At 38.0% G+C, this 12,774-nt stretch overlaps 1 protein-coding gene across 2 annotated transcripts in view; it reads left to right on the forward strand.

Annotated features, from left to right (window-relative positions):
- SLC1A2 (solute carrier family 1 member 2) overlaps positions 1-7,382 on the forward strand; it is a 168,796-nt gene extending 161,414 nt beyond the window's left edge. For both annotated transcript variants that reach the window (XM_037999521.2, XM_008002055.3), the window contains exon 11: positions 1,194-7,382. In XM_037999521.2, the coding sequence (XP_037855449.1) occupies positions 1,194-1,265 (72 nt within the window). In that variant the 3' untranslated portion in view covers positions 1,266-7,382. The remainder of the gene's footprint in view (positions 1-1,193) is intronic.
- Positions 7,383-12,774: the final 5,392 nt, after the last annotated feature.

The following is a 12,774-nucleotide window of genomic DNA, read 5'->3' on the forward strand; positions in this document are numbered from 1 at the left end:
CAAATTTGCTGCAGCTCTGGTCAAAACTTTAACCATTTCAAGCATTGTTATGTCTCGTTGGTCTGTGTATTCAAACTCTTGCCTGGTAATAGTAGTTTGAAGTTACATAATAGTTTTCAAGTTTAATCAGAATAACTGCATGTGGAGCTGTCATTGCTAATTGCATGGTCTGTTTTTCTGAAAAAAAAAAATTGAGGGGCTAATGGGGATTGGATGAATGGTTTTTGTTTTCCTTTGCTTGATTCGTTGACGGGCACTTGGTTTTCTGTTCCTAGCATGTTGTATGTGGTCATGATGCATGCATTTCACTTCCACTTGGGTAAGAAGAAAGTCAGATTTCTTTCAAACATTGCTGTGTTTGTCATGTCTTCATATTCTAATGCTTTCATAAATCCAGTCTCTCCATTATGTGGAATATCAGTCGTGGGTTTAAGTTTGCACATGACGTTGAGGACAGACAGAAGGTAAGCTAGGAAAACTACTTAGAAGTGGAGGGGAAAACCTCCTATTCTGCAAAAAGGTTCAGTTCACTTTGAGCCAGGGAAGCATAATATAGATGGTCTGGTAATAATATAGCATAATATAGATGGTAATTATATCTGATTATTAAATGTCTGCATTTAAGTAATTTAGATAAACATTGTCACCAATCTCAGACTTTTAATTCTCCCTACTTTTCTTTTTAATCTTTAAAGCTGGGATAGCTTATTTGACACAGCTGAAACATCATGATTTCTGATATAAAAATTAGACATGTATGCCATCTACCTGGTGTCATTGCAACTGAATCTTTCACATGCATGAGTAGAACTAGATACCTAGTTCTGGATTTCTTCCTCTGTGGTTGTATGGAGTAGCACGTGGGCACTATATTTTAAGGACTGTGTTATTGTGTGATGGATCTTTGGGTAGTTAGACACCCTGCAACACTAAAAACATAGTAGAAGTTATTCCCCAAATTGCAAAGCAGCTTTAATACACTGATACTCCCAAGGCAGATATGGATTTTTAAAATTCGCAGATCACTGTTGAAACCCAAGACAGGCTCAAATTCAATTTGGAAGGAACTCCATTTAAAACTAATATTTCAGTCATGTCGTATAATCTTGGATTTGGTGCTTCTCCACATAACCCACAGGGCTTTTTTCTGGTTCATGGCCTGTAAGCTGGATGTTGATGATAATTATTTTCAGGTAACTCTGGCAGCCAATGGAAAGTCAGCCGACTGCAGTGTTGAGGAAGAACCTTGGAAACGTGAGAAATAAGGATATGAGTCTCAGCAAATTCTTGAATAAACTCCCCAGCGTATCCTATGGTAAATGATGATTTAAACAAGCTTTCTTTAAAAAGGAAAAAAATGAAAAAAATGCATATATGTCTATGTTTACTTAATCTGTTAGCCGAGGCTTAGAGGAGCTCTTGTGAGTCAGTGATGACAGGCACGGTGCTGTGTCTTTGCCAAATAATGCTTTATAACCGTCTAATTTTCTCACTTGTATTATTATTTGAATGGATGCTGCTGGAGGAATCAGTTTGAATTGAAGACATGTTCTTGCCAGCTTCACTTTTCTCCCTGGATGCTCTTTTCCCAGGGGACATGAGTAAAGCAGTGTGGTATACTCCAGGGACTTGGGATAATGAGCAAACACACAGTGTGTTATTCCTTAAAGTGTTCTCCATGTCTCGCCTTGTTATGCACAAGAGATTCTATTAAAAGCCTCTAGAAGTAACTCCCCTTAAAATGTCTAGTAGAGTTTGCACACGGGCTGATTAAAAGCAAATACCTGTCTTAGGGAATTCTGACAATTTATTTTCCATATGCTCTTTAAGTAAAATGTTTCAAAGAGAGTTTTAGAGGGAGCCATGCTCTTAAAGGCAGTTGATTAAAGAACCTATTACGTCTCTGCCTTACCCTGTGTAATCTATGAGAACAATGGTTGAAATTTCAAACTATGCTTCATAATTCTTTCTAAATTTGATAATTGATTAGAAAGTATTTTATATATAACCACTGTACATATTGACAAAAGTAAGAGAGCACAGTCAACATAAAATTTAACCAGAGTTAAATATTCAAATTTATTTATGTTTGGTTTGCCTTCACCTGTTGTAGTAAAATCAAGTGAGATTATTTGGTATATGTTTTGCTTTGTTTAACCCAAAATATTATTTTTTGAGTTCCTAAAGACAAAGACATTTTTAATCTGTCAATTATTTCAGTCATCATGTCTTCATCCTAGAAAGCTTCGACATTTTACTGTCCTCACACATGGAAGACACTTGTGTTGGCTGTGCCTCTTTTAATGTCATCTCTTGATGAAACAAAAATACTGGTATTTATCTAACATGTAGAAAGCATTTTGTTATCTTCTATCAAAGCACATAAAACCAGTTATAGGACACAATTGGAAGCAGAGCCAGTCTTTCTCCTCAATCTTCTCAGTAGAGAGGAACAGAAAACAAACATCTGTGCAAAACCCTATAAAAGTGACATTCCTATGGCAGAGTCCAGGCAGCCTTGAACCATGACGTGGCAACCAAGGATGGCTCTGTACAACTTCATGGATGGAATCTTGTTTAAGACTGTGAAGTGTTAAGGAATAAATAATATAATTGGTGTAGCACAGTGCCTTGCATGCAGTAGGCAGCCAACAAGTTCTTAATGATTGGTTATGCAAGCTAAAATTTTTAATGTCTCTACTATCCTTTTTTTATTGAATAATGCACAGTATTTTCCTAATGTTGCTGGGTTTGGGAGTAAGCTTGGGACTTTAATCATTGAGAAATAAAGCACATTTTACTCTAATAAGTATGTAGAACCTTGTTTATAGGTGAGAGTAGGCTGTATTATATGAAACCAGCAGAGGGATGCTGAGATAGTCATGGTTTATAGAACCCAAATTCTCTGAGATGAGGGTGCTTATGGACCTCAAATAGCCTTTCTTATCTACTCCTTGTGACTTCTCTCTTCTAAATCAGATACCTTTGAAACATACAAGAGACATGAGATTCCAGTTGTTTTTGTCTCCTAAACCCTAGTTATTTTTGGATACGGATCACTACTGAACAGTATTAGGCAACTTTTTATTTTTGTTTTTTTTTTTTAGATGGAGTCTCGCTCTGTTGCCCAGGCTGGAGTGCAGTGGCACGATCTCAACTCACTGCACTGCACCCTCTGCCTCTCTAGTTCAAGCGATTCTCCTGTGTCAGCTTCCCAAGTAGCTGGGACTACAGGTGCATGCCACCACGCCTGGCTAATTTTTTGTGTTTTTAGTAGAGATGGGTTTCATCATGTTAGCCAGGATGGTCTCAATCTCCTGACCTCGTGATCCACCCGCCACGGCCTCCCAAAGTGCTGGGATTCCAGGCATGAGCCACCGCGCCTGGTCAGAAAATGCATTCTTTACAGCAAATGTTGTAGGTTAAAGAGACAGTACTTGGGTTTAGCTGTGAAACTGTTTAGGATTTTCTTTAAGTGGTGTTCCCAAGAGCTTTTCTATGGTAAGTTGGAGGCTCTAGGCAAAGTGTTTAGGAGCTTGTTGTTTTTTGCTATGGAAGGCCAACTTTGGGATTTGTATATATGGGCATGTTTCTCAAAGGAGTGGTCACAGGATTGTCTTCTCAAAACTCTGCCTGAAACCTTTCTGGTGTGTTTTGTCTTCAACTTTTTCCTAGCTATCCTATTAGCCTGTAAATATATCAGTAGACAATGTGTTTGGAAGAAACAAGGTGTACAACTTCACAAAGCAAGTTTTTCTGGTTCGAGACTTACTGTTTGCAGGAAGTCTCATGAGAATATACTTAGAAAATCATACTTATCTGGAAATTCAATAAGTCATATTAAAAATAAACAATTTCTTGAACTCAGGACTAGCCTGAAAATCCAAAATGTATGTAGACATATGTCTATGTTCTCTGTTTTTTTTTTAAGCCTCATTTATTTCTCCCATGCCATGCCCATTTGGGATTTTCTTTGCCCAGCATATGTGCCATAAACAGAACAAATGGATCCAAGGTATACCTCTAATAACCTTTATCTGAATAGAATACATTTAACCTGTCAATTATATGTGTAGATTTATCCTAATTGGTTCAACATGTATATGAATGCTTGTAATAGTCTGTTACTGTTTGATAATGCATAAATGTTATATTTATATACAGTTACAGCAGGCCAGAAACATACACACACCTGCATCCTGTAAGGTCTGTAAATCAGGACTTTTGCAATGCCATTTTGTTATAGACTCATTCACTTTTTTTAGGAATCAGAATCATTTCAGGAGAAAACCAACTAAGTAGACTTTAATTCTTCTCTTTCTCATTCTTGTCCTTTGAGAAACCCAAGTGGAATCATCAGTTAATTACTTACTCAAGTTCAATCAATCAAATCCAATGGGTGAGAAGAATGGCTTATCTTTCAATGTAATGCTTTACCTTAGATCTTTGAGGGCATGCTTCCCATACAAAGAGCATCAGAAAATCAGGGCAATCATCTAGATCTCACAGATCTTCAACATAGGACTCTAGCTTATGACATCTGAACCACAGAGCTATCAGATTCAGTTTTTACTACCTATTGAGTGTGTAGAAACACAGCCTATGGTTTTGCTGCCTGCGGAAGTTACCATACCCTGTAAAAGACAAATATTTCTTTCTCCTCTTGAACCACTAGTCAGCCTGGATATTCATGAAAGCGGAAAGAAGGGGTGCCAAAATGCCTAGCTTCTGGATTTAGACTCATGGAATGTGAGAAAGGCTTAGGAAAAATTCAAGTCATGGGGAGATTCCTGCTAGGTGATGCCAGGAATCCCAATGACCTGTTGATTAGAGAGTCTCTTGTGCATGGAGAAATATGTCATTTGCAAATGTATCTAGTCAAGAAGCCCTTTTGGAATAAAGTGGTTGGGAAACTCATTTACTGGGTCCCCCAACGGAAACCCAATTCTGCCATGTTTTTGCAAATACTACACGTCCCTTTGCTCTCAATAGCAAAAGTTATCTTATAGTGTTTTACTTTTGTCAGAATCAAGGCTTCGGCCACCTGTGCAATATTTTCCCATGGAATGCAGCAATAAATCCAAGTAGGTATATCCGTGCTCAGAGAGAATTCTCCATAGTTCTGAAAAACAAGTCTCATCAGCTCTCACCTGGTTTGATGACTGAAAGTGCACAGCACCCTAGTGGAAGTGATTTTTCTGACCTCGCTGCTCTCTAACTCTTATGGCTATCTAGTTGTCTGAGCTGCTGGTTTGTTTTACTTATTCTCCAGCTGAACTCATTCCAAGCCAAGAAAAAGGACCAAATGAAATTTTCAGTTATTATCATACTTGTTCCTTGAAAAAGAATGCTAGAGTCTGGAGGTGTAAGAAGACTAAGTTAAACCAAACAGCCTGAAGGAATTCTGGAGTGAGAGTTTTGTAAGTCTAGTTGTCAAAGAAGATAAATGGTCTCAGTATCTGTAGTAATTTCTGGTTAAGCCTAGAAGGATCACTGAGTGCCAGCCCAGGCAGGTGGCACTAGAGGCAGATTGTTCTCCTAGTGTAGAGTGAGTTTCCAGTTGCTCATGAAACATGTGCTTATGATTTTCCCTAAAAGAAAACCAAATTTTCTACTCCTCCTCCTTCTTTTCTATCATTCCACTTATTGTTGCTGCTTTGCAAACAGACAGCTTAGTAAGCCATCACACAAATTAGTGTGAGGCTTGGTTTTAAAATAGATAACAGAGAATCTTGATTAAATAATATCCAACTTTGTAGCATAACACAGCTAATTCAGGCAATGACATAGAGATGATAAGAAACAACATGGTTTGGTAGAGGGAACATTTGATTTCAACTCTGCCCATCTTTAGCTGTATGACTTACGTAAGTCATTTTGTGTCCAAGCCCCATTTTCTCCCGTATGAAAAGTGAAGGGGTTGGATTAAATGATTAAAATCCCCTTCCAGCCCTGTGAGCCCAACAAAGTATTATGATCTCTGCTTTGTTTCCTTCTTAAGAGGCTTCCTACTATAAAACGTGACCTATTTACATTTTAAGTTGAAGGAGCCCACAATGATGAATTATCAATTTAGATTTTTCTCATCCCCTTTGGGAGAAATTAAATTCAAGCCTCTATTCATTTTATGTTTTACAACAAGCTTGGAAGGTGGCCATGTTCATTCACAGTTGGATGTTTTGAGACACCAATACACGTTTTTTAATAAAAGTTCTCTCTACCTAAACTCACCTTCCTAATAGAAGTAGTGATTTGGCTCAGGAAAAAATGTTTCCAGAGTCACCATGAGAGGACTGGATGAACCTACAGCCTCACTCAATCTCTTGCATCATTCCTGCTGTAGCAACAGAGCCCACTCTGAATACCCAAAAAACACAATTTTCTCCAACAATTCTAATTGCCAACCCAGTGTGGGAATTTGAGAGCCTTTGGCAAATAACCTTGAACACTCTTATGAAATTTGGTGCAACACTTACACAATCACGGCAACTGTTTGTAAATATCTTCTCTTCTCTGCCAGCATGTAGACATGCACATCCATTCACAAGTAAGCCGGCAAATTCATTTTCACATTTTCCTCTTGGTTTGTTTTTATCATGGGCATCACATTGCAGGAAGAGATGCTCTAACTTACAAGAATGGAATTTTCTGACTACCTTTGCCCTCTTCAAGGCCTGATGAGTTTCTAGGGTGGATGGGATACAATGCATGGTCTACAAGGTGCATGTCACCAGCCATGATCTTTAAACACCCTCTTGTACTTTCCAGCACTGCTGCAGTGGCCCATGGCTGGCACCTCTGCTCTTTGTCCAAACTTCTGCTAAATAGAATAGTGTTGGTATTTACTGTGTTGTGAACTCCTTTATTGCCAGAGAAGACTTCAGGTCTTTAGGTTTGCAGGGGCAAAATGTAAAGCTAGGACTGAAAGGATAGGGTTTTGTTTGTTGGCCGGCTTTATTCCATTAGTGCAAAAAACCTGATGCAAGGGCAGCAAGATATACACAATTTCTTCACTGACCGATATAAGAACCTGTAGAAAAGTGAGAGATGCCCCTAAGTTCCTATTTCATTTATCCTAAATAATATCCTGAGTAACTACTGATCAGTTTTTCCCTATGTCCAGCCTTGCTTCACTTCCCAACCTCCAGGCCAAATATTCATTCTGATATTTTACAAAGTCCTTCTGGTTTTTACACAAGGCCCTTTTGTGCTGAGAATAAAACCTGCTATTGAAACAGATCTCACTGCTTTGTAGAGTCAGCAGTTGACCTAAAGAATGGGTAGCAACAGGTCCTCAGTTTCTCTGGAGACACCCCCAATCCTTGGGTGAGTGTTGGAACCTGACAACTGACTGTTAACCTTGTCATCATCTCCCCTGGAGATGGAGATGTTGTATTCGGAAACTCACTCCTTCTGGGGCACTGTTTCTTCTCACGGCAACCATTTTCCTTGCCTGGAAACAGCCTGTTGCCTTTGGTGGGGGGCAAATACACACACTAGCCAAGGAAGTTGGTCCAACACATCTCTGAGGTTTCTCCCGCATGGACCCATGGAGCGAATTCCCTGAGATATATCATCAGAAAGTTGGCTGTCTGGTGGTTTGATACTCCATAAGTTACTTCCGTTATAGAAACTCATCCTTTGGCATCTAGATTTTTCTACAAATCACCTTAACTCCCTCCCTTTCTCCTTCTCCTGGAAAAACCTCAACATTGCATCTCCATGTTGCACAACACAGATCAGATTATCTGGTCACTATAGAGATTTGTATATAAAAAAACTACTTTTTTGAGGATTTTGTATATTGTTTTTCTATTTGTTTTCTACAGCTTGAGGAAAGAGCTGGCAAACTGTGAATCTAACTTGATCTTGTTGCCAGCAGATATATTTTGGCTTCCTGGTAAGAGTCTGTTACCAGGGACAATATATTGCCCTCTGATCAGTATTGCACCCTAAATCCACAAATTCCTCCAGCCCAGTCTTACATTTTTTTAAACAAATCCCCTAGCTTGTTTGCTATTATTTATAAAGAGCATTAGAAAATGTATTTATAGACCTGGATATTATATGTTTAATATTAATTTAGCCTTTAATAATGTTATAGGTTTGTAACTATTCTTCAGAAATTATAAAGAACTCAGTGTAGACTGAATTAATCTATTTAGTATCTGTAATTTTGCAGACATATTTTCTTACAGTATTTTCTATGTAACCACACATGTAGAATTATAACTAATTAGAGCACAAGAAGTTTCTTCAGCAATTTAGAGCGATCAATTGTTTCTTGACTATATAGTCACATTTGACAAATTTAAGAACCCAGTCCTTAGTGATGCAATAAACAAAATGAACAATTAAGAACAAGGAATTGCTCAAATCCCTTAGCTGGTGAGGATATGCATCTAAATAATTCATCTTTTTAACTCAAGGAATGGTGCTGGTTTTTAAAATTTTTGACACCAGGCCTTGTTTTTCCAGCTGAGCATTCTAATTTTGCTTTTCTCTAAGACTATCAAAGGCAAGGTATTAATAGTAGGATTATTTCTAGATCAGAATATTTCATACCTTCCTGAAGGTTTATGTGAAAATTGGCTTAGGAAAACTTGGAGTAGCAGAGACTGAGGATGAGTGCTAGAGATGAAATCAGGACAGATTTGTTGCAGTTAATTCTTGCCAAGCAAATTGGTGGTAAATGTCACATTGTTATGTGAATTGAGTACATATTTTTAAAGAAAGTTTGACAAAAATTTTAGAACCAGCTATGAGGCTATACTGTATCACTGGGGGCTGGAAGTAGGGGCTTAGAATCATACTGAAGAAGAAGCCCAGGTAGTTTCTGTCCTCAGGTGAATAATGGACTATGTAACTTTCCTGAAAGGTAAAAAAATAGCCACTGCAAAGACGAGGTGTCTTACTTCTACCAAATACACTTTCTGAGATGGTGGTAGGGCTAGTATTTTTACCATGGTTTAAAAAGTAGTCAGTTACATAGAAAGTGTATTGGTATGTATTTGAACCTGCTCTTCATTAAACAAACAGATTAGATGTACCCTCAACTGGCAATAATTGTATCTATTTTCAAGTACAGCTAGCTGTCAAAGCATGAAGCTCTTGTGTATACACACTGACACTTGGTTCACGCATGAAGAACAGTGCCTATGCACTTTGTGTAGCTATAATGTAGGGATCTAGGTGTAATTTCAGTGAAATGGTGTATAGATGTATTGTAATTTAATGTATATGTTATTTTTGGCTATTCATCTAAATGCAGTAGACATGTTGACTGGTGTTTTGCAAATCCTTCTTTTCCTTCTTAGATAACTAGTCGTGAATCATTTCTCCTCTTTCTCAATGTGGTTTGGGAATATATATGAGTGAAGAATTTATCTGTGAATCCTTTGTACTGATAATTGTTTGAAAGTCTGTGTGTGTCCAGCACCTTTGTAAATACACAATTCAGAGCAGGGATGGGCTGGGTGTGTGTCCTGGTTCTTAGTGAAAGGTCATCTCATGTCTGTATAATACATGGTGAATGCAACTGTGGAACTTTTGGTTACCTAGACTTAGGTAGGTTTAGAATGAGAACGTCCATCTACAGTCCTTTGCTTGGTGGATTGGGCTCAGAGAGACAAAAAGTTAGTCTGCCCCTGTGCATATTAGCATCATGTCTTTAGAGAAAGGTCAGTCTCTCTGGTTGCCAAATACTCCTCATGATGCTCATGACTTAAAGGTTCTGAAGAGCCTTGTCTCCCTTGAATTTTTGAGTCAGGGTACAGGAAAAACATTGCTGACTAACTAACTGCAAACGAACATGCAGGTGAAACCCCACAAAAGCACAGTTCTGGCTATAAACTTCACAGTTCTCTGTAAAAAAAAAAAAAACGTAGAGCACTAGAAGTACAGGAATAGTCAGTGTGTAGCTTAGGGAGTTGTAGAGGAGCAACTGATGAAGCACAGGTCCCACATATATGAGGGAGTATGACCTCCTCTACCTAATACGTTCTGTGTGCATGTTTTGAATGATTGAAGATGGTATTAACTGTTGCAAATATACACTTGCCTCCTAAAACATACATTCTGTATAATTGTCACTAAATACAATGCTGTGAGGTCTATAATTTCTGTAACTCCTTTCTCCTCCCCAAGGACAGAGAAGAACTAGTCATTGCTATAGGGAACCCTGAGTGCCCTACTCTTTTCCCAAGAAGGGTAAAGCCTACAATATCATCAGGGGGCATGAAGCACATTAATTTGCAGTGGCTTCTTCATATGAGGAGATATGGTGGACAGGCTAATTTTTCCTTGAAAATGTGACTTTTTCAACTCCTTTCAAATTTAGGATGGAATACTTCCTGAAATAAAACTGGGCTTTATGCAGGATTCTCTTTGAAAATTCTTGTATGTCCAGAATGAAAGATAAAAATAATTGTATTCCTCACATTCACAATCCCCATTGGTCTGAAGTCATGTAGCACAGAGCATCTATAGCACATAGTGTTTAAAGACTAATGAATGCAAAAAGATAAATTCTTCAGCTAATTTTTGAATTGTTTCTCATATATGGTACTAGAAAAATGCCTTGTTGATGAAGCACATTTTGGGTAGTTGAGGTCTTTTGTTTTCGCCTTTAGCTTTCTAAGCTTTCTTACAATGTGGACTGATTACTGTAACATTTCATGTGTAAAATAACTGGATATTCTTTATATACTGGTAATAACCTGTGAATCCAATATTTCACTAAGTGTTTTAACTTGCGTGTATATATCTCTCATCAATAAATGTGGATTTCAATTTATTTTGGTTGTTGCCTCTTCTTTAATTCCCATTTTAGACTAATTGTTGGTTACATAGTAGTGTTCCTTTTGCAGAAACTTATGAATTGATGGCTACAATGTTAAAATGAATATTTTCTAGGAAGCCTAAATATATATTGGAGTTACATCTTGCAATCTAAAGTTAGTAAGTTGAACAAAATGGTATATAGTCAATGAATCAGTCAATATGGGGTCAAATATCAGGGCCTTAAAACAACCAAAGTGTATTTCTTATTCATGTGACATGTCTGTTACCAGTTGGCTGGGAGACTCTGCTCTGTGCTGTCCTCACTCAGGATGTATGTGGGAGGCTCCATCTCCATGCTTTTGCAGCTGCCAGTGCAGGAAGAGGAACATAACAAATCTTACGTGGGCTCTTACAGCTTCCCCTGAATGTATGTACCTCACTTCTGCTCATATTTCAAGGGCCAAAGCAATTCACACAGCTCCATCTAACTTCAAGAAAGGAAGGAAGTGTAACCTCACCAGATTCACAGGAAGAAAACTGGAACTAGTTGGTGAATAGCTCTAATGACTATCAGGCCATGGAAATCCCTTAAATCATTCATAAAGGATAGTATACAAACATATCATTTCTCAACAAGTTCAACATAGCAAGTTTTTCCTCCAGCATTGGAAAAATAATGACCATGGAAGTAAGGGGCAAGCCTTAAGTGGTGATGCTATAGAAATAAAGTGCATGCTTTTCAACAGTAGGGTCACACTCAGCATGGTGAGATTCTGATGCACTGAAAGGTATATGTCCAGGAACAGAGACCCACAGAAAGAGTGGCAGACTCTTGTGTCACACTCTAGGACACCCACTGGTAGACAGCTTGGATTAGTTGAATTGTTTTCTCTTATTCTATTTTGGTGGAAAAGAAGACAAATATTTGATTTTAAGTAAGTAAAGTACATAGATGTGATACACCACAATTTTTTTCACTACTGTTGGTAATTTCTTAAAATATTGGAAATGGACACTTCATTTGAAAAGACATGTTTTATTCTTCCCTTGGAGCCAGGTCTACATCCCATCCACATTCAAAATGTTTTTAAGATCTTAATTACAGAAAATATGCTCATTAGTAAATATCTGAGCTGCCATTTTATTTTAAGATAGCAAATAGCCACAAATCAGAGTTAAGGTAAACTTCTTAATGCTTTAGTATGTATATACTCTTAGGTCCAAATCAGCCACTCCTGCCAAAGGCAACACAGCCAGAGAGAGACTTGACTTTGCTTGCTCAGGGAATGTGATTTCCCTGCTCTTCTGGATCAGAGGTGTTTAATCCATCCTTTTGTGAGGGACCGCTAAGTGTTGCTTTTAATTACCACCGCGTGAAAAGGAAAAATAAAAAAGAATTTACAGGGGTAAGTAGGGAATGTGTAATTGTGGACTGAGAGTTATGACCCAGGAATTCTGGTCTCCACTCAGTCACTGAAGGATCATACGAATGTGGCCAAGTGTCTTTGCAGTTTGGAAGTCATCTTGGCATACATAAAATTAGGGGTTTCATGTAGATTACTTCTAAGCTTTTGGACTGTGAAATTTGAATGATCTTACCTAGGTAAGTCATCATGGCTACAGATTTACTTTTATTTTCTAATCTTACTGTCTTAATATAACATCTCATACCTACAAAAGAATCTCTGTAACCTGTGTCTGGGTCTTATGCCACATGACATACTAGCCCAAAAGCCCACTACCCAGTGCAAGAGCTATAGAGCCTTCCTTCACCCCATGCTCCTCCCTTACCTTGTTCTTGTGCTTTACTCCCTGGAGGAAGCTGCTACTTGCAGTTTTGTGTTTATCATTTCCCTGTTGATTTTTTTTAAAAAAATAGTTCAACCCCCCACATAGGTGTACCCAAACCAGCTTTGCTTATTTTTGAGCTTTTTTAAGAAAAGAGTGCAATACCACATGTAGTCTTTTTGAACTGCTCTTTTTCTATTTAAC

This window comes from Chlorocebus sabaeus, chromosome 1, assembly GCF_047675955.1.
Source record: "Chlorocebus sabaeus isolate Y175 chromosome 1, mChlSab1.0.hap1, whole genome shotgun sequence".
NCBI classification, from domain to species: Eukaryota; Metazoa; Chordata; class Mammalia; order Primates; family Cercopithecidae; genus Chlorocebus; species Chlorocebus sabaeus.